We start from the raw sequence: 21,231 nt of genomic DNA, 5'->3' as shown, positions 1-21,231 counted from the left end.
TGACTTGCCCAGGGTCACAAAGGAGCAGCGCGGGATTCGAACCCACAACCTCAGGGTGCCGAGGCTGTAGCTCTAACCACTACGCCACACATTCCCAATGGGGATTAAGTGACTTGCCCAGGGTCACAAAGGAGCAGCGCGGGATTCGAACCCACAACCTCAGGGTGCCGAGGCTGTAGCTCTAACCACTACGCCACACATTCCCAATGGGGATTAAGTGACTTGCCCAGGGTCACAAAGGAGCAGCGCGGGATTCGAACCCACAACCTCAGGGTGCCGAGGCTGTAGCTCTAACCACTACGCCACACATTCCCAATGGGGATTAAGTGACTTGCCCAGGGTCACAAAGGAGCAGCGCGGGATTCGAACCCACAACCTCAGGGTGCCGAGGCTGTAGCTCTAACCACTACGCCACACATTCCCAATGGGGATTAAGTGACTTGCCCAGGGTCACAAAGGAGCAGCGCGGGATTCGAACCCACAACCTCAGGGTGCCGAGGCTGTAGCTGTAACCACTACGCCACACATTCCCAATGGGGATTAAGTGACTTGCCCAGGGTCACAAAGGAGCAGCGCGGGATTCGAACCCACAACCTCAGGGTGCCGAGGCTGTAGCTGTAACCACTACGCCACACATTCCCAATGGGGATTAAGTGACTTGCCCAGGGTCACAAAGGAGCAGCGCGGGATTCGAACCCACAACCTCAGGGTGCCGAGGCTGTAGCTCTAACCACTACGCCACACATTCCCAATGGGGATTAAGTGACTTGCCCAGGGTCACAAAGGAGCAGCGCGGGATTCGAACCCACAACCTCAGGGTGCCGAGGCTGTAGCTCTAACCACTACGCCACACATTCCCAATGGGGATTAAGTGACTTGCCCAGGGTCACAAAGGAGCAGCGCGGGATTCGAACCCACAACCTCAGGGTGCCGAGGCTGTAGCTCTAACCACTACGCCACACATTCCCAATGGGGATTAAGTGACTTGCCCAGGGTCACAAAGGAGCAGTGCGGGATTCGAACCCACAACCTCAGGGTGCCGAGGCTGTAGCTCTAACCACTACGCCACACATTCCCAATGGGGATTAAGTGACTTGCCCAGGGTCACAAAGGAGCAGCGCGGGATTCGAACCCACAACCTCAGGGTGCCGAGGCTGTAGCTCTAACCACTGCGGCACAGACTTCTCAAACAGTTGCGAGCGTCGACTCAGCCCCATTTGCAAGTGCGTCAGCCAGAGTTCCCAACCCTGGCTGCAGCTGTGAAGAAAGAAAGCGCGAAGCCCGCCCCGCCCCGCCCCCTCAGGTAGCTTTCTGACGTAAACTGAAGGTTCTCGTCTCGAGCGTCCCGGCAGCCATCTTGCCTCGTCAGAACTCTCGCGCTGGCGCCGCCCAATCCCGGCGCGTCTTTAGAGCGGCGCGCGCGGCGCAGAGGCTGAGGTGGCGGTTGCGACGGTTGGCGGCGATGCCTTACTACCAGAGCTGGGAAGAGTTCACGCGGGCGGCCGAGAAGCTCTACCAGGCCGACCCCATGAAGGTGAGGAAAGGCAGGGCCGAAATGCTGCACAGGGAACCCACTCGCTGATGGAGGGGAGAGAGGGAGAGATGCTGGATAATCGGACGCAGGGGAAAAAGGAGTGACAGAAGAGAGAGATGGGACAGGGGGGCTGAGGAGGCAAGAAATGCTGCTCTACAAAGGTGGAGTTAGGGAGAAGGAAAGCAGCTGCCAAGAAGAGTGGAAACCATAGTGAATACAGACGGTAGAAATGGAGGCAGGGCAAATGGCAAAGATAGGAGGGACTATTCACTATCTCCTCTCCCGAAGAGATCCCACACTTTCTTGAATTCTCCGAGAGACTCTTCCACACATCTAAAGAAGTATTTCCTTAGATTACTCCAGAGCCTCTTAACTTCATCCTAGGCCCTCTCATTCTGAAGTTCCTTTTTAAATGAAAGAGACTCATGCCACATTGGTATTTAAATGTCTATCGCATCTACCATTTCCTGCCTTTCCTGTAAAGTATACAGATTGAGATCTTTAAGTCTGTCCTCATATGCCTTATGATGAAGACCAAGCACCATTTTACTAGCCTTCCCTTTTAACTCAGACAAAACTAAATTCCTACTACTAGAGAAGGACAAAAAACCATCCCTAACAGAACTGGAAGTAAACTCAATCAAGTACCCAATACAAAGCTCCCTCAAAATCCTGGGTATACATCTAGACAGATGCTGCACAATGCAAACACAAATTCAAAAAATCACCCAAAAAGCATTCTTCACAATGCGAAATCTAAGAAAAATCAGAAAATTTTTTAATAAAGACCAATTCCGGATCATTGTCCAATCTCTTGTGCTGAGCATTGTAGACTACTGCAATAGCCTTTACTTACCTTGCCCTACCAACACAATAAAAAAACTACAGACCATCCAGAACACAGCCCTCAGACTCATATACTCACTCAGCAAACACGACCACATTACCAATGCATACTTAGAATCTCACTGGCTACCAATAAAAGCAAGAATACAATTCAAACTCTACTGTCTCATTTTCAAAGTAACCCACGGCACGGCACCCAGTTACCTAAACAACCGTTTTCACTACTACCTCTCACCCAGAAGAAGGAGAACACAGAACCTTTTCACCTACCCACCTCTCAATGGTACTCGTCTTAAGAAACTTTACGACAACCTTCTGGGGACACAGGCAGCTAAAATCGACTCTGACATCTCAAAACTACTGACCAAAACAACAGACATAAAAGAGTTCCGTAAAGAAATAAAAACACTACTGTTCAAAAAATATCTCCCATCACTCTAACCACCACCCAATGAGTCCCCAATCAACGCCTTTGGAAACACCCACCTATAGTATCTCTTTGTCTGCGATCCAGAATGTACTGTAACTCTTTTACACTACACCTGATTTAACTTGATTCAGTTGACATGTATTATCTTCTGTGATATGTATTATCTTCTGTGATATGTATTATCTTCTGTGAAATTGAAGTATCATAATCCTTTACTGTTCCTGTAACTTACCCTTATCCTGAAATGTAATTCTACTGGAACTGCCCAGATAATTTCTATATTGTAATCCGCCTAGAACCGCAAGGCACAGGCGGAATAGAAATCCGTAATGTAATGTAATATCTTTTCGATAGTCTTTGTCTTCATCACCTCTACCAGGAGACTATTCCACACATCTACCACCCTTTCTGTAATTTAATGTTATTAAATGCCCTCTCATTCTGTAGCTTTCTCTCGAATGAAAGAGACTAGCCTCATGCGCATTTATGCCAAGTAGGTATTCAAATGTCTCTTAATCTCCCCTCTCCTGCCTTTTCAACAAAGAATACATATTGGAGGTTTGACCTCATTTGCCTTATGATGAAGACCACCAACCGTTTTAGTAGCTTTCGCTGGACTGACTCCATCCTGTTTATATCAGTTTGAAGCTGTGGTCTCCAGAATTGTACACAGTATTCTAAATAAGGTCTCGCCAGAGTTTTGATGCCCTTGTATAAGACTGGTGAGACGACAAAAACCAAAAAGGACTGTAGAAGTGATGTACAAAATGCCAAGTCTTTTATTGGAATCAATAAAATGTGGTTGTCCAAAAATGGCCAACTTCTGCAGTCCTTTTTAATTTTTGTTCAACAATTTCTGTAGACTCGTTGGATTTCTCTTTTGTTTTGTCTTTAAGACTCTGGTGAGATCTCATTTAGAACTAAACCACCAACTCTCCAATTTACCTCAGATTACAAAATATTCAGAAAAGAAATAAAAACCCTACTATTCAATAAAACCATACTACCCAACAACCCCCTGAAATTAACTCAACACCAAAAGAACCATCTCTACTCTCTAATACAATCTAATGCCACAAGAACCACCTTAACTTTCTACATTAACCTTCTCTATTCTCTAATTCCTCTGGAAATGGCCAGATCTCTCCTTGTGTAATCGGCCTTGAACCACAAGGTAACGGCGGAATAGAAATCACTAATGTAATGTAATATTGTGTACAATTCTGGAGACCCTACCTTCTAAAAGATATAAAAAGATCTCAATACATACTTTGGAGGAAAGGCGGGAGAGGGGAGATATGATGAGATGTTTAAATACCTACGTGGTGTAAATGGGCATGAGTCGAGTCTTTCTGGGATAAGGGCTCAGGAATAATCTAAGAAAATACTTTCATGCAGAAAAGGTGGTAGATGCTTTTAACAGTCTCCCGGAGGAGGTGGAAACAGACTGTGTCTGAATTCAAGAAAGTGTGGAATAGGCACGTGGCAGAGATAATGGTTACTGTGGATGAGCAGACTGAATGGGCCATTTGGCCTTTTATCTGCCATCAGGTTTCTATACACTAGCATCCTTTTAGCTTTCACTGTTGCCTTCTCAACCTGTTTGACCACCTTAAAATCATCAATATTATCACACCCAAGTCCTGCTCTTCTTTCATACACAAAAGTTCTTCACCCTCTAAACTACTGTTCCCTCAGGTTTTTGCAGCCCAAATGCATGACCTTGCATTTCTTAGCATTAAATCTTAGCTGCCAAATTTGAGATAATTCCTCAAATTTCGTTAGGTCCTTCCTCATGTTATTCACACCATCAGGGGGTTCTACTCTATTACAGATTTTGGTATCATCCGCAAAGAGGCAATCCTGACAGCCCTTCAGCAATATGCTGCTCTTCCCAAATGTTCAGAGTGTTGCAAGTGATGAATACACAACACATGACTTATCATTTCTATAGCACTGCCAGACATACGAAGCGCTGTACTTGAAACATGTAAGAGACAATCCCTGCACGATGGAGCTTACAATCTAATTAAAACAGACAAATGGGACTAATAGGAACTAGGGAATTTCTCAGCCATAATGGGTCAGACCAGTAGTCCATCTAGCCCAGTGGTCTCAAACTCAAACCCTTTGCAAGGCCACATTTTGGATTTGAAGGTACTTGAGGGCCTCGGGGGAAAAAATAGTTAATGTCTTATTAAAGAAATGACAATTTTGCATGAGGTAAAACTCATTATAGTTTATAAATCTTTCCTTTTGGCTAAGTCTTAATAATAATATTGTCATTTAAAGAGACCTATGATCAAGAAACTGTTTTATTTTACTTTTGTGATTATGCTAAACAATACTGAGGGCCTCAAAATAGTACCTGGCGGGCCGCGAGTTTGAGACCCCTGATCTAGCCCATCTGCTGTTTCTACAGTACCCAATCCAGGTCACAAGTACCTGGCAAAACCTGAATACTGTAGTAATATTTCATACTACCAATCCCAGGGTGAGCAGTGGCTTCCCCTTATTCTGTCTCAATAGCAGACTATTTGTTAAACCTTTTTTAAAACCAGTTACGTTAACCACTCTTACCACGTCCTCTGGCAACGAGTTTCACAGCTTAACTGTTTTTGAATGAAAAAATATTTCCTTCTATTTGTTTTAAAGGTATTTCCATGTAACTTCATTGAGTGTCCCTTAGTCTTTTTTAATATTCTCAAAACATAACATCATTCTTCTTAACTGCGTATCCATGAGTTCCACGCGGTTTACAAAAGATTAAAAAACTAAGAACAATTTAAGGATAAGTAGAGAGAAATTATTTGTTCAAGTATTTTGAAAAGAGATGAGTTTTCAGTTGAGTTCTGAAATGTTTATAAGAATGGGCTCCAAGCAATAATATCAATTTACTTTTTCCCATTTTGTACCTGGATGCATGCCCTATGGTATCTTAAATTGGAGTGCTCTATCTTTCTATGCTCCGACAACAAGAAAAATAATTCAAATCTTATGAATTGAATAAAGAATATCACTAAAAATAATTTTGGTTCACATTGTTGGATTTTTTTTATTTATTTAAATGAGATTAATGGGTTTATACTAATTAAAGAGGGTGAATGCATCATAAGTTGCTTTAAAAGGAATTCTCTTTAGAGAGAAACCAGTCTTGAGGAGCTAATTAAGATATGTGATACAATAATTCAAGTCCTGTGAAGCAATGTTTTCATAGCTAACTGCATCAATGATTGCACAGTGGTCTTGAAGAGAACTGTGGATTGTTTGCTTAGGGTTTTTTTTAACTGCTGTGCACTTTCCTTTTTATGGTTTTTGTATGTTTTTCCCTCAGGTACGTGTCGTGCTGAAATACAGACATACTGATGGCAATCTATGTATGAAAGTAACAGATGATGCAGTTGTAAGTACAAAAGGCTTGCTCTTAGGATTGTCAGATTGATTTCCAAATTGAAGTTTTGATATGAGGGGCCCTTCTGTAGAACTCGCATGTAGAGTCATAGCAAACTATGTGTAGCCAATACAGCCACACAGGGTGCAAGGGAAGGATAAAGGGTCATGGATTTGATACTGCTTTTCTGTGGCACAACCAAAGCAGTTCCAAACAAGAGACTGTGTAAAACAATGTTCTTGAGATGTTGTTTTATTATCTCAAGGGGTCAACAGGCACGAGGGGGCATTCGGAGAAACTGAAGGGAGATAGGTTCAGAACAAATGCAAGGAAGTTTTTCTTCACCCAAAGGGTCGTGGACACTTGGAATGCGCTACCGGAGGAAGTGATCAGGCAGAGTATGGTACAGGGATTGGACGGATTCCTGAGGGATAGGGGGATCGTGGGATACTGAGAGAGGTGCTGGGATGTAACACAGGTATAGAAAGCAAACCAAGTAATAAGTATAGAAATCCGACCAGGTCGTGCATGTGCAAGACCGGAGGGTTAGGACTTCGATGGGAAGATAAAACTCAATGGGAAACCAAGGTGGCAAGGGGGCCCCTTCTGGTGTCTCAGACAGGCCGTGACCTGTTCGGGCCGCTGCGGGAGCGGACTGCTGGGCAAGATGGACCTGAGGTCTGACCCAGCGGAGGCACTGCTTATGTTCTTATGTTCTTATCAGTTCAAAATGAAAGTTCAAGGTAATTACATCTGCCTATGTTTTTTGTTAAACTGAAACTTTCTCAGAGGTCCAAAATTCAACTCGCATATTACAAATGGTTATTGGGATGTGGATACCAATAACAACATAAAAGAAAGTACAAATCTTGAACGTGAAGGCGTTACGAAATGGAAAAGCGATAACTGTTGCTCTCAAGTAGATTTGATTACCATGAATATTCATTTTGAACTGATAATAAAATGACATCTCAAGAACATTGTTTTCCACAGTCTCTCTCTTGGTTTTGCATTCTCCATCCTTGGGCTTCTGTTGTTTCTTTTCTACAACCAAAGCAGTTAACATAGTATGCCCTATTTGTTGGCTTTCCTTGCTGGCATGATGCAAGTGGGCAGAGCAGGAGCATGCTGGGGGGCATGTTGCCAGGACTTAATTTCTTAGGGAACTGTCAGGAACGCAGTTCCACCACTTACCTACTGGAGTCTTCTCCAGTGGAGGAGAAGCAGACTGAAGTCTGCAATTGACAGGCCAATGCCTTGTACCTTTTAGGCAGCCTGCAGGGAGTAGAGCAAAGGGCAGTTACTCTTCTCTCTAATTCAGTCCCTTTTTATTTCCTTATTCCTTCCCCTGGTTTTCACCTATCCTAGCTCCATAGGTCTGTTTCCTTTTGGTCTTCAAATTAAACCTTGTGTGTCACAGAGTGAGTTTTCCAGCTTGTAGCACTGCTGCTCATATGTGCATTATAGGTTGAGCCTCTGGGTAAGTATCTTCTGTATGGTATTAGGAATTTAAATGCTCTTTTTCTGTTGTGTAGTCAGCTTGTCAGTATCCGATGTATAATAAAGATAGCTGTATCAGATAGTTTCAAATTGTGATAGGTGAGTCATTCTAGACCATAGGGTTATTTCCCTTTACCCACATGGACTGCAGAAAAGAACTATTCCAGGTTTTCTACTCCGCCTCTAGAGTACTTCACAGGCTAGCTTAGCTCCTCCTATCACTCTTTCTCTTTTGCATGCATGGCTGCAGTTGTTAGAGTTCTGCTCTCCCACATTTATTATTTTTAATTCAATGTAGTTTTGTTTCCTTTTGCGGTTCTTTCGTGTTTCAAGCAATTTTAAAAGCTGCCTGCTTGAGAATTCACAGACTTTGTTCTGTAGCTGACAGGCCGATTCCTTTGGGGTACCTGTTAGCTAGTATGCTAGTCTTCCTTGGAGCTCCAGGCCATCCCTGACCTGGTCTCGCTCCCTGTTAAGCGGGAGGTTGGCCACAGACAGTTTAGTATGCTTAGGTGGCTCAGTGGAGTTCGCAGAGTGCAGGCTGCGCCTCCACCCATCCTGGTGTGCAGGCAGCCCGAAGTATCAGCTCTCCCGGCAGTGTGGCAGTGAATTCTGACTCTGGCTTTTCACAGAGGCTAGAGAGCAGGTGCAGCTTTTGTCTTCAGTACTATGAGTAAGAGGAGCTGACAGGCTCTATCAGCAATTTTTAAAACCTAATTTCGAGGCGTGGTTGGGGAGTGGTAAGTTTGGGTTCACCCCCCACAAAAGCAGGTGATAGAACGCTCAGCTAGCCTGTTGGGGCGGCCATCTTTATTTTCGGGGCTGGGGAGTGCACATTTATTGTCCAGTTGCAAGACGGACTCTCCGCAGCCTAAGAAGTGCAAATCTAAGTCATCTACAGGTGACTATGCCCCAGAGTCCAGATGCCTTCTTGGAGTTCATGAAATTTTTGTGGTCTGAGTTTTAATCAAGGGGTCCAGCTGCTGGAGGTTCATCTGTTACTCCTATGTGGTCGCACAGTGCAGGTATTTCTTCAGGGTCATCAGTCTTTCAGACCGCCCCGGCTGTTTCACAGTCTGTGCTGAAGACTACAGCGGTGAATCCAAACCTCACTGATCATTTTCTTCCCTAAAGTTGCGACACTCCCAGACTTGATTGCTGAATCTTTATAGGAATTGGGCTTGGATGACAAGCCCATTGCCTCTTTTTCCATTTCTTCTCCATGGCTCTGCGGGACACACACCCAATTTGCCATTTTTCCCTGGCAACCAGATTTGAGGGTTTTGTGTTTTTGTGGTTTTTTTTTTATAGTTTTAATTAAATTTTTTTAGGTGTACATTCAACATCACAACAGCAAACTATAAGACAACAGCAGAACCTGAAAGGTCTTGCGTGTTGATCCTTCACAAAGACCTAAACAATCCAAACCCCGCACCATGATACACACGCCCAATTTGCCATTTTTTCCTGGCAACCAGGTTTGAGGGTTTTGGGGTTTTGTTTTGTTTTTTTAATAGTTTTTAATTTAAATTTTTTAGGTGTACATTAAACATCACAACAGCAGAACCTGAAAGGTCTTGCGTGTTGTTCCTTCACGAAGACCTAAACAATCCAAACCCCGCACCAAAGCCTAATCCCCCCCCCCCCCCCACACACACTACAGTGTCAAAAGTTCAATAGCAAACTTCTAGCTCTATGGGACAGTCCCTTCCAAATAGGAGCCCAAATCCTGCAAAACTTCCTTCAGGGACTAGGACCACCTGGTCCCTGGAGTTTTTTAGTCACAGAATAGTTTGACTCTCTAGAATGTCCCTTGCGAAATGCTTGGGTCCTGTCTCATTTGTATCCTCTGGCGCAGGAATGTCAGCAATTGCTGGGACAACCCAAGATGGATTCCTTGGTGGCTCAGGTGATCTGGAGCACTTCGCTACCTAGTGACGGGGGTGTTGTGTTAAAGGATATGCAGGATTGCCGGGTAGATGTGATTCTTAGAAAAGTTTTTGAAACAGCTTATGTAGGTGTCAAAGCTGCTGTGGCTATGTCATTTGTGGCACGTGCCTGTGTGGCTTGGCTGCATACGCTAGAGACTGAGGCAGTAGATCCTCCTTAGCTTCTTTTGGCTGGGATGGACTACTTGGCGGATGGCTTATATGACCATGTGAAAGTACTGGCAAAGGTCTCAGTCTATTTGATATCAGTCGCCGAATGCTCTAGGTTCGGCAGTGGGCTGAAGATTCCACCTCCCAAGGCAACCTTAGCTTGTCTGCCTTTTAAGGGGCAGTTATTGTTTGATAAGGAGTTGGTTGATCTCTTGGATGCTGTGATGGACCGTCGCCCAAAGTCTCAGCCAGATAGTAGGGCCAGACCTAAGGGGGCTGGGCGTTCTACTTTTCGTGGCTCCAGAAGAAACTTTTGGGAGTACAGTTTTATCCTAGGACAAGCAGGCAGCCTATTCTCAACATAGGGTTGATGTCATCCACAGAGCCTGGATGTGGACAGCTTCGCAAGTAGACTTGCTTGAAGAACTTTTAGAAAGTTTACGACTGCCGTACTGCGCATGCGCGAGTGCCTTCCCACCCGATGCAGGGTGTGCGTCTCCTCAGTTCTCCGCGGAGCCGAGAAGCCATGTTTTTGACCCTCTATGCTAGACTCTCAGTTCTAAATCTTCGTGCTTTCTCTCACCGCGGTTCATGTTCTGTTATTTTTCAGGGTCGCTGTGTGTTTTGCGTGATTCATTTCTAAAAAATAAACTTTAATTTTATTTCTTTTGTCATAACGGGGCCTGCTTTGCGGCCTCCGCTGGCGGGTTTTGATTTTGCTGAGGCCATCTTTCTGCCTCTGTCCAGGTCGGTCACAGGTCCAGTGGAGAAATCTTCGGCGGTATGGATCCATTAACCCCGGTCTCGACCTCAGCTCCGGTCAAGTCTTCTATGAGACTCCTGTCTTCTACCTCGACCTTCATCAAACCTTCCTCATTTGGGAAGTCCTCATCCTCTAACAAATCTGCCAAGTCTTCTCATGAGGAGCCGCTTTCCTCGCTGTCTTCCTTAGGTCAGGTAGCGCAGCAGTCTGTTCCAGCAGTGGTTCTGAAGCTGCCCAAGAAGTATGTTTCCATATCGAGGTGTCATTCTTTCTCCTCTTTCTCGGAGAATATAGCCATACCAAATGTACCAGATCAAGTCTCGGTTTCACATTTGCAGGCTATGATCCAGACCATTATGCTTCGGGAGTTTGGTAATATGCTTGCCAGACATACTCCTGCCTCGACTCTGCTTCCTGCAATCCAGCCTGAGTACTCAGCAGTACCACAATGAGTTGAGTCCTTGGCAGTGCCTCGAGGTGAATCTATACACTCTATGCAAGGAGTTGAGTCTTTGTGAGTGTCTCATCTGGAGCCTAAACACTCTGTACAAGGAACCGAGTCCTTGCCAGTGCCTCGGGATACCTTGACACAAGGAGCTCAGTCCTTTTTGGTATCTTGACCTCGATCTCCAGTCTCCAGCCCTCCTTCCTCACATAAGGCACTGCCCTTTTCGAGGAATGGACCAGGACTCCTTGACGTTTTTTCTCAGCAGGACCTGCCTGGTTTGAGGCACTGTTCTCCACATCAGTCGAGGTACCCATCGAGGCCCAGGTCCTCTTCTCGAGACAGGCCTCGTTTCTCCAGGCCTCGAGACTCTTCGAGGCCTCCAACTACGAAGTCGAGAACACTTCCTGCAGAGCCTTACCACTATGGTTTGTCTCCTGCAAGGGATTCTATCCATTCTCTGTCAGTCATCTGTACCTGTATATTCAACCTCGGGTATCAGTACTCCAGAGAGGCTTCACCTTCGTTCTCTGCTTTGCAAGGCACCTCGAGGTCATCCTTCCTTGGAGCAGATGGTTTTTGTGGGGTTTTTTTCTTTTTCCCTCACCGAATACTCTACAAAGTATTTAGAGGAAATGGGTATGTCTGGTCCTCCTGCGAGTCTCTTAAATTGCCCACTAGTAGACTTCTTTCTCAAACTTTCAAGCAAAATCTTGAGCTACCTTATTCCATTCCTGCTGTACCAGTAAAGCTGGAATCTTGTTACAGGATGGTCCACTGCAACGGCTTTGAGAAATCTCAGTTATCCCATCAGTCCCTTCTCGTGGAATCTTCTCTGACAAGAACCAATCCTGTCACAGTTTATACCACTGTCCCTCCTGGAAGAGAGGGCAGGACCATGAATTTGGTCGTGGTTTCAACCAATAAAACCTCTTATGGCATTTGGTTGACATCCTGCCTGAATTTACAAATTTATTCCTCAACATCGTCTTTCAGAGTTTCAGCATTTGAATACCACTCTGGTTCAATTCCACATGCATCTCCTTCAATCTTACTATGATGAATTCGAACTTGCCTCAAAGGTCGCTGCCTTTTCAGTAGCGATGCACAGGCTTGCCTGGCTCTGCACTATAGACATGGACTCCAATCTTCAAGATTTTCTGGCCACATTCCTTGTCAAGGCAATGAATTGTCTAAACATGAAAAATCATTTGCTTCCATCACTGGTCCTAAGCCTAAGCCTTCCACTTCTAAAGGCTTCAGACCTCTTCCATCTTCTCAGAGGCGGTTTCCACAGAGAGCAGCTCCTTATACAAGAGCACTTCCTCAGAAACAACCACAACAGCAGCAGAGGCAACAGAAACCTTAGACTCCTGCTGCGCCTAAGCCCTCGAAGCTCTTTTTATCATCAGGGAAGGATATTCTCTTCCTTTCATCCAGGTTCCTTCAGACCTGTCTCCAAAAGAGCCTCCTTCCAATCCATCCCAGACCGCCCTTCTTCTTTAGGAAGCTCAACCTTTTGTCTCCGTGCCATCGAGGAAGTTCCGCTGGAACAGCAGATTTTACTCCTGCTACTTCCTAGTCCCAAAGAAGACGGGCAATCTGCGACCCATTTTGGATCTTAGAGCTCTCAACAAATTTCTTGTCAGAGAGCAATTTTGGATGCTGTCTCTAGCATCATTGTACCCCCTTCTAGATCAGAACAATTGGTTATGTTCTCTAGATCTCGGAGGCTTACACTTGCATTCCCATTCATCCAGTCTTTCGACAATTCCTCAGATTGATAGGCTTAAGAGCGACAAATCCCCAGGACCAGATGGCACCCATCCAAGGGTCATTAAGGAACTGAAAGGACTATAGCTGAACTGCTTCAACTAATAGCCAATCTTGTCAATTTAGATCGGGAAGGATTCCGGAAGACTGGAAGGTGGCGAATGTTACGCCGATCTTCAAAAAAGGTTCGAGAGGAGATCCAGGAAACTATAGACGGGTGAGTGACTTCAGTACTGGGAAAGATGATATAGGCGCTGATAAAAGACCGCATCATTGATCACCTTGACGGACACAAACTGATGAGGACCAGTCAGCACGGCTTCAGCATAGGACGATCTTGCTTGACGAACTTGCTGCACTTCTTCGAGGGGGTAAACAAGCAGATAGACAAGGGAGACCCGGTCGACATTGTATATCTGGATTTTCAGAAGGCGTTTGACAAGGTTCCGCACGAACGACTACTTCGAAAAATTGAGAGCCATGGAATAGAGGGTGACATACTCAGGTGGATTAAAAACTGGCTAGCAGATAGGAAACAGAGAGTGGGGGTAAATGGACAATACTTGGACTGGAAGAATGTCACCAGTGGGGTGCTACAGGCTCGATACTTGGACCTGTGCTCTTCAATATATTCATAAACAATCTGGAAATGGGTACGACGAGTGAGGTGATTAAATTTGCAGACGATACGAAGCTATACAGAGTAGTGAGGATGCAGGGGGATTGAAGATCTGCAATGTGACATAACCACGCGTGAGAAATGGGCAGCGACATGACAAATGAGGTTCAACATGGATAAGTGTAAGGTAATGCATGTTGGTATCAAAAATCCCACACACGAATACAAGATGTCCGGGGCAGTACTAGGAGAGACCCCCCAGGAAAGAGACCTGGGAGTACTGGTCGACAAGTCAATGAAGCCGTCTGCACAATGCGCAGCGGCAGTGAAAAGGGCGAACAGAATACTAGGAATGATTAAGAAGGGGATCACGAACAGATTGGAAAGGGTTATCATGCCGCTGTACTGGGCTATGGTACGCCCTCACTTGGAATACTGCGTCCAGCATTGGTCGCCATACATGAAGAAGGACATGGTACTACTCGAAAGGGTCCAGAGAAGAGCGACTAAAATGGTTAAGGGGTTGGGGGAGTTGCCGTAAAGTGAGAGATTAGAGAAGCTGGGCCTGTTCTCCCTTGAAAAGAGGAGACATGATCGAAACATTCAAGATAATGAAGGGAATAGACTTAGTGGATAAAGACAGGTTGTTCACCCTCTCCAAGGTAGAGAGAATGAGAGGGCACTCTCTGAAGTTAAAAGGGGATAGATTCCGTACGAATGTAAGGAAGTTCTTCTTCACCCAGAGAGTGGTGGAGAACTGGAATGCTCTCCCGGAGTCTGTTATAAGGGAAAACACGCTCCAGGGATTCAAGACAAGGTTGGACAAGTTCTTGCTGAACCAGAACGAACGCAGGTAGGGCTGGTCTCGGTTAGGGCACAGGTCTTTGACCTGGGGGCTGCCGCATGAGCGGACTGCTGGGCGTGATGGACCACTGGACTGACCCAGCAGCGGCAATTCTTATGTTCTTATTTCGGGTGGGAAACCTGCATTTTCAGTACAGAGTGCTACTTTTCGGCCTGGCTTAATCTCCAAGAGTGTTCACCAAGTGCTTAGTTGTAGTGGCAGTAGTTTTGCGGAACCGTGGCCTACAGGTGTTCCTGTACCTGGACGACTGGCTCATCAAGGATTCCACAGCTCAAGGGGTTATTGTAGCGACCATATGGACTACGTGGTTTCTACAAAGTTTGGGGTTCGAAATCAACTTTCCCAAATCCCAGCTACAGCCCTTTCAAAATTTATAGTTCATCGGAGCTATCCTGGACACTGACTGACTCAGACCATTCCTTCCTCAACAATGTTAGGATACTCTCATTCGTCTCTGCCACAAGGTATCTTCCTTGACTATAATTTCAGCAAGACATATGATGGTTCTCCTAGGTCACATGGCCTCTACAGTTCACTTGACTCCTTTTGCCAGACTTCACCTCAGAATCCCTAAGTGGACCCTGGCATCTCAGTGGGCGCAGGCTTGCGACCCACTCTCAATACATTACAATAACTCCTTGATTGAGACAGTCTCTCCACTGGTGGATGCTCTTTTCCAATCTCTCCAGAGGTTTACTGTTTCAAATGCCCCCTCATCAGAAGGTCCTCACGACAGATTTTTCGCTTGTGGGGCTCATCTCGATGGTCTCCGTACTCAAGGCCATTGGTCCAGCATGGATAGTCAGTGTCACATTAATCTGTTGGAACTCAGAGCGATCTTCAATGCTTTCAAAACTTTTCAGCATCTTCTTCATGGCCAGGTAGTCCTCATTCGGACGGAGAATCAGGTCACCATGTACTATATCAACAAGCAGGAAGGAACAGGATCTCTTTCCCTCTTTGCCAGGAAGCTCTGAAGGTTTGGAATTGGGCAATCCTTCACAACACCTTCCTAAAAGCTGTCTACATTAAAGGAGAGAAAAACTGTCTGGCGGACAAATTTGAGTCTTGTTCTATAGCCTCACGAATGGACACTCAATTCCTCACCTCTTCATCACTTTTTTTCTCAGTGGGGGACTCCTCAGATCTCTTCGCGTCTCCCCACAACAACAAACTGCCTCAGTTCTGCTCCAGGATATACTCCCCTCACCGACTGGAGGCAGATGCTTTTCTCTTGGAATAGACGAATCAGTTTCTGTGTTCCCTCCATTCCCTCTCATCCTCAAAACACTTGTCAAACTCAAATAGGAACATGCCACCATGATTCTGATAGCTCCTCGGTGGCCCAGGCAACCTTGGTTCTCCCTTCCACTTCAACTCAGCAGCAGGGAGCTACTACTTCTACCAGTTTTTCCCTCTCTGCTTACACAGAGTCAGGGATCTCTACTTCATACCAACCTGCAGTCTCTACACATGACAGCTTGGCACCTCTATAGTTTTCTCAATCTGTAAAGAACATTTTAGAGGCTTCTAGGAAGCCTACCCCTAGACAATGCTATAATCACAAATGGACTAGATTTTCTGCTTGGTGCACCATTCATTACAGGGAGCCTCAATCTATATCCTTGTCTTCAGTTTTGGATTACCTGTTCCATTTGTCTCAATCAAGCCTCAAATCCACATCCATTCGAGTCCATTTCAGTGTAATTGCTGCTTTTCATCAGCCTATCAAAGGGAAACCCCTTTCTGCTCATTCGCACACCCACCAACCAAAAATGTCAAACAAAGAAAAATGTATGACAACCTACTGGCCACTAAAGCAGCGAAACTGGACCGAAAACTCACCAACCTGCTGACTTCGACCACAGGTGGCATAATTCTAGCGGCCCCTTCTTCTTGCAATAAAATTTGAGGCATTGGTTTAAATATTAATGTTGAAGATTCCAAATGGGTTAAGTCACCATGAGTCGCAACTGGAACCACTTCGGTACCAGATACACAAGAATCTTTAGGCGGGGGATGAGGAGTTCTCTATAAGGGACTTAGCGAAGCTCCAGAATTTGCATGCAAATCCCCAACAGGGGTAAGCATGCCATTTGATTGAACAATGTGGCGGTCCATAGGTCCAGACACTACTAGTGTGGAACTTTTAGGTTTTACTTTCCGCTTCACCATTAAAGAAATAAGGGGAAAGGAATAAAGATAACAAATCTCCTAGAAAATAAAATCCCAACAAGCAGTACCTGAAACCGCATGGTCCCGTATGGCTCCAAGGGGCTCCCAAGGGGCCTAGCGTGCCCCTTAGGGCACGCCCTGTGGCGCGCCCTTCGGCTTGCCGCAACTACAGCGTCTTATGGAAATGAAAGGCCCCCCACTGACGTCATTCTCTTTCCTCGATGGTGCCCGTTGGGAACCGGCACCGTTCAAGGGGAGCAGGAAACACTCTGAAAAAAAGTTCTGCAGGCAATGCTCCTCACTGGAGCAATGGTCCCTCACCAGCACCTGGGAAGGTAGGTAGCCCTCTGAGACACTCTGTTTAATTTATCGTGCCAAAGAAAGGGTCAGAAGATTGGAGACTTATTCTAGATCTGAAACATGTGAATGTGGCTCTCAAGGTTTCTCAGTTCCGGATGGAGAATGTGAAGTCGGTCATTGCGGCAGTGTCTCCGGGGGAGTTTCTGGCCTTCTTGGACCTTACGGAGGCGAACCTGCACATTCCCATTTTTCCAGCTCACCGCAAATTTCTCTGATTTCATGTGCTGTATCAGCATTATCAGTTTTCAATTCTGCCTTTAGGCCTGGCAACAGCACCCCGGACGTTTACCAAAGTGATGGTGGTAGTAGCAGCTCATCTGTGGAAGATGGGGTTACAAGTTCACCCATAAGAACATAAAGTTGCCTCTGCTGAGGCAGACCAGAGGTCCATCTCACCCAGCGGTCCGCTCCCGCGGTGGCCCATCAGGCCCATTGCCTGAGCAGTGGTCCCTGACTAGCTCTATAGCCTACCTCTACTCCTATCCCTATAACCTACCTCTACAACTATCTATACCCCTCAATCCCTTTGTCCTCTAGGAACCTATCCAAACCTTCTTTGAAGCCCTGTAACGTGCTCCTGCCTACCACAGCCTCTGGAAGCGCGTTCCATGTATCCACCACCCTCTGGGTGAAAAAGAACTTCCTGGCGTTTGTTCTAAACCTTTCCCCTTTCAATTTCTCTGAGTGCCCCCTTGTACTTGTGGTTCCCCATAATTTGAAAAATCTGTCCCTGTCTACTTTTTCTATGCCCTTCAGGATCTTGAAGGTTTCTATCATGTCTCCTCTAAGTCTCCGCTTCTCCAGGGAGAACAGCCCTAATTGTTTCAGTCTGTCAGTATAGGAGAGATTTTCCATACCCTTTATCAGCTTAGTTGCTCTTCTCTGGACAATGGATTGGTCAGATTGCCCTCGTTGGCAGAGGGGTGTTTTATGGTGGAAAGGGTGCTCCAGGTACTGGAATCTTTGGGCTGGATTGTCAACTTTAGAAAGAGCCATGGATGCCCACGCAACCCATGGAAACCTGGCAATTCTGTTCAATACAGCAGAGGGCTGTGTTTACCTGCCCAAACCTCACAGACAAAAGCTGTGTGTGCTGATTTCATCTCTGTTGAAGTCGGCTCTTTCAGTGTGGTTCTACTTGCAGGTGTTGGGCTCCATGGTAGTTGAACTGGATATGGTCCCCTGGGTGAGGACGCACATACGTCCTCTTCAACATGCCTTGCATTCTCGTTGTGCGCCACACTGAGATGCCTTATATGTATCTACCTTGGATGTTGGAGGCCAGAGCAAGCATGACCTGGTGGCTTCACCCTCAGTCGCTCTGCAAGGGCGTCCCATTACAGATTTTCTGCTGTATTGTGGTAACCATGGATGCTAGCTTTCGTGGCTGGGGGGCTCGCTGTGATAGTCATTCCTTTCAGGGCTGTTGGACCCCGTTGCAGAGGAAGTGGTCCATCAACCGCCTGTAGCTTAGGGCCATTTGGCTAGTCCTGAGAGCATTGCAGACTCATCTGGAGGGGCCGAGCTGTTCAAGTCTTTTCTGACAGTTCGACAGCAATGGCATATGTCAATCCACAGGGAGAGCCCAAGAGCTCTCCCTTTGCTCAGGAGGCCTGGTTTCTGTTCCTTTGGGCAGAACATCGTCTCCTGGTACTGATGGCGTCCCGTGTGGCCGTAGTGGACAATGTTCAAGTGGACTTCCTCAGTCATCAGAGTCTGGATCCCAGCGAGTGGACCTGGTCACTTCAGGTGTTTCAGGTGATTGTGCGATGTTGGGGATACCCCGCCTCAATCTCATGGCCACGGCACAAAACAAGAAAGCACCATGCTTCTTCAGCCACAGATTTGAGCCCGGAAGTGCAGGGCTCGCTGCCCTCATACAGCCGTGGACTATGGATGTGCTTCTATACATCTTTCCACCCTGGCCGATGATAGGCAGGATTCTTCGAAGGATAGCAACTCATCCAGGCAGTCATTCTAGCGACTCCTGACTGGCTGCAAAGACCCTGGTATGCGATCTGATGCAACTGCAGGTAGGATGCGGTCTGCGCTTGAGCGCCTCCACAGACTGTCTTACTCGGGGCCCAGTAGCCATGTAAGATCCAGGTCGCTCTGCTCTTAAAGCTTGCTCTTGAGCATGCGGCCTTAGAACGTAAAAGCTATTCAGAGCTTGTGCTTGCTACTCTTCTCAAATCTAAGAAGTCATCCAGTGTCCGCCTAGCTAAAGCATGGAGCACCTTCAAACATTGATGTACCCAGGATCAAGATTGTCTTCTGAAAAGGTTGGACGTGTGCAGAGTTCTGTGTTACCTGGAGGTCACTATCAGTTTTAGCCTTTCTGACCATCTCTTTGTGCTGACACAATCGATTAAGCAAGGTACTCCCGCTTCTAAGGCTATGATCTCCTGTTGGATGTAGGGCCATTTCTTCCACTTACATTGTGGCGGGAAAACAACCTCCTGTTTCTGTTAAGGCGCATTCTACTGGGAGTCTGGCTTCTTCGTGGGCCGAAGCACAATCTGTTTCTCCTGAGGAGGGCAGCAACATTTTAGTCTCTTCACACGTGTCCCAAATTTTACAGAGTGGATGTTGCTGCCAGATGGGACTCAGCTTTCGGGTTCTCGGTCTTGAAGGCTAGTGCAGTGAGCCCACCCTGACTCTGTGGGGGGACTGCTTTTGTACGTCCCTACGGTCTAGAATGCCTTACCTATTGCACTGGAAAAGGAGATTATGTACTTACCCTGGTAAGATCTTTTCCAGTAGATAGGTAAGACATTCTAGATTCCCCGCCCAGTCCTTGCTGTGCCTGTTTTCAGATTTCATTGTGACATTTCAGTCTCCTTCACTGTTATCAACTTGTTTTGTGGAGACCAGTCAGCCCTTAGGGGCTTGGAAGTAATTGTACATATGTTTACCCTGTTTTTGGGAGTGCTCCTTTGATTCCTATGTTGGGCGGTTACGGGTGCTCTTTAGTTGTTTTGAGCAGAATAATGTTTAACCTGTTACAGGTGCCTCTACTTCACAGATGTGTGTGTCCTTTCGTGCTTGGGTACTGACTAATGGGAGGAGCTAAGCTAGCCTATGAAGTACTCTACAGGCGGAGTGGAAATCCTGGAATGGTTCTCTTCTGCAGTCCATGCGGGTAAAGGGAATGTCTCGCCTATCTACTAGAAAAGATCTTAGCAGGGTAAGCACATAATCTCCTTTTATAGCCTACCGTTATCCAAGGTGGTGAATATAATATGCATATTATAAAATATGTACAGTACAGTTTGCAGAGAAAACCCATCACATCAATGCAGCAAAAGCAGTTCAAAAGATAGTAAACACTCTATATGGTGTAGGCTTGGGCAAGTAAATAATTTTTCAGCATCAAGTTAAAGTTCGATACATTTTTCTGCGATCTCGGTTTCAAAGGTATGCTCTTCTATTCTTTAGGACTTGCAACCATAAAGGTACCGGTCTGGGATTGTTTAATTATTGTCATCTAGGACTTAGGTACCTCAAGAGTACACATATTCAAAGAGCACAGGTGTCTAGTCGGTGCATACTTTTGGAGTCATTCATGAATCACAATAAAGTGCAATAGGTGTGTCGTTCTGGATGAGCAGGTTATATCCTAGGGTTAAATCCATTCTGGATTTTTTTCGGAATCCCTTCTACTTCAGAGGCCTCTGCTGCTCCCTACAGTTTTTTTCTTTCTGCAAGCAAACCTGAAGGAGTGTTTCTGATCTGATCTGTTTATTTCTTTTTGGTCAATTTTTCATGTATTTTCTTCATCTTTCAGTGCTGAAAGCTCCCCAGTCAAGGATCAAACTCTGCCAGTGTGGAGGTCTGCAACTGACAGGCCAATCCCTTGTGGTACCTGTTAGCCAGCCTGCAGAAACCTTTTTGGAGCTCAGGGCCATCCCCTGGTAGCATTGCTCACCTACTGCTTGCAGGGGTTTGAGCACAGGCTGTTAAGCCATCCATAGGGGCTCAGCGGTGTCTTGCATAGTGCTGACTGCATTTCGCCTCCCACCCCCATTGTGTGTCCACTGTCTGCGGAGGTTGGAGGCTCAGTCTGACACCGGTCAAACTAGCAGCCTGAAGATTCAGCACAGGAAGGATGTTCTGTTTGAGGCAGTGATCTCTTATTCCAGATCCAGCTACCTTAGGAGCTGAGGCAGACTGCAGCCTGTTGCCAGCACAGGTCATAGTGAGTAAGGCTGTTACAGCCTGTGAGGAAAATCAAGGGGTCTACAAATGGTGTTTTTGAAGGTTGCTGCCTGTTCCCTCTCTAAAAATCTTAAAATCGCTAGTCTAAGTTTTACCGTTTTTGAGGCTTTTTTTTTTTCCACCAAATTGCTGCCGCCATGGCCATTTTCGATTTCATGATTTTTTTTTTTTTTTCCCCCCTAAATTTCGCCAGATGCTTCAAATCACCTTGTT

The 21,231-nt window shown here is 46.0% G+C and overlaps 1 protein-coding gene across 1 annotated transcript in view; it reads left to right on the top strand.

Moving 5' to 3' along the window:
- Nucleotides 1–1,328: 1,328 nt before the first annotated feature.
- The window catches only part of SRP9 (signal recognition particle 9), a 28,388-nt gene continuing 8,485 nt past the window's right edge, over nucleotides 1,329–21,231 (top strand). Inside the window, exons 1-2 of the mRNA XM_033938127.1 lie at nucleotides 1,329–1,534; nucleotides 6,145–6,213. Of these exons, the coding sequence (XP_033794018.1) occupies nucleotides 1,463–1,534; nucleotides 6,145–6,213 (141 nt within the window). The 5' untranslated portion in view covers nucleotides 1,329–1,462. The remainder of the gene's footprint in view (nucleotides 1,535–6,144; nucleotides 6,214–21,231) is intronic.

Source organism: Geotrypetes seraphini, chromosome 3 (assembly GCF_902459505.1).
Source record: "Geotrypetes seraphini chromosome 3, aGeoSer1.1, whole genome shotgun sequence".
In the NCBI taxonomy this organism is placed as follows: domain Eukaryota; kingdom Metazoa; phylum Chordata; class Amphibia; order Gymnophiona; family Dermophiidae; genus Geotrypetes; species Geotrypetes seraphini.
The sequence above is the reverse complement of the archived record's forward strand: the minus strand, read 5'-3'. Positions and strand labels throughout refer to the sequence as shown.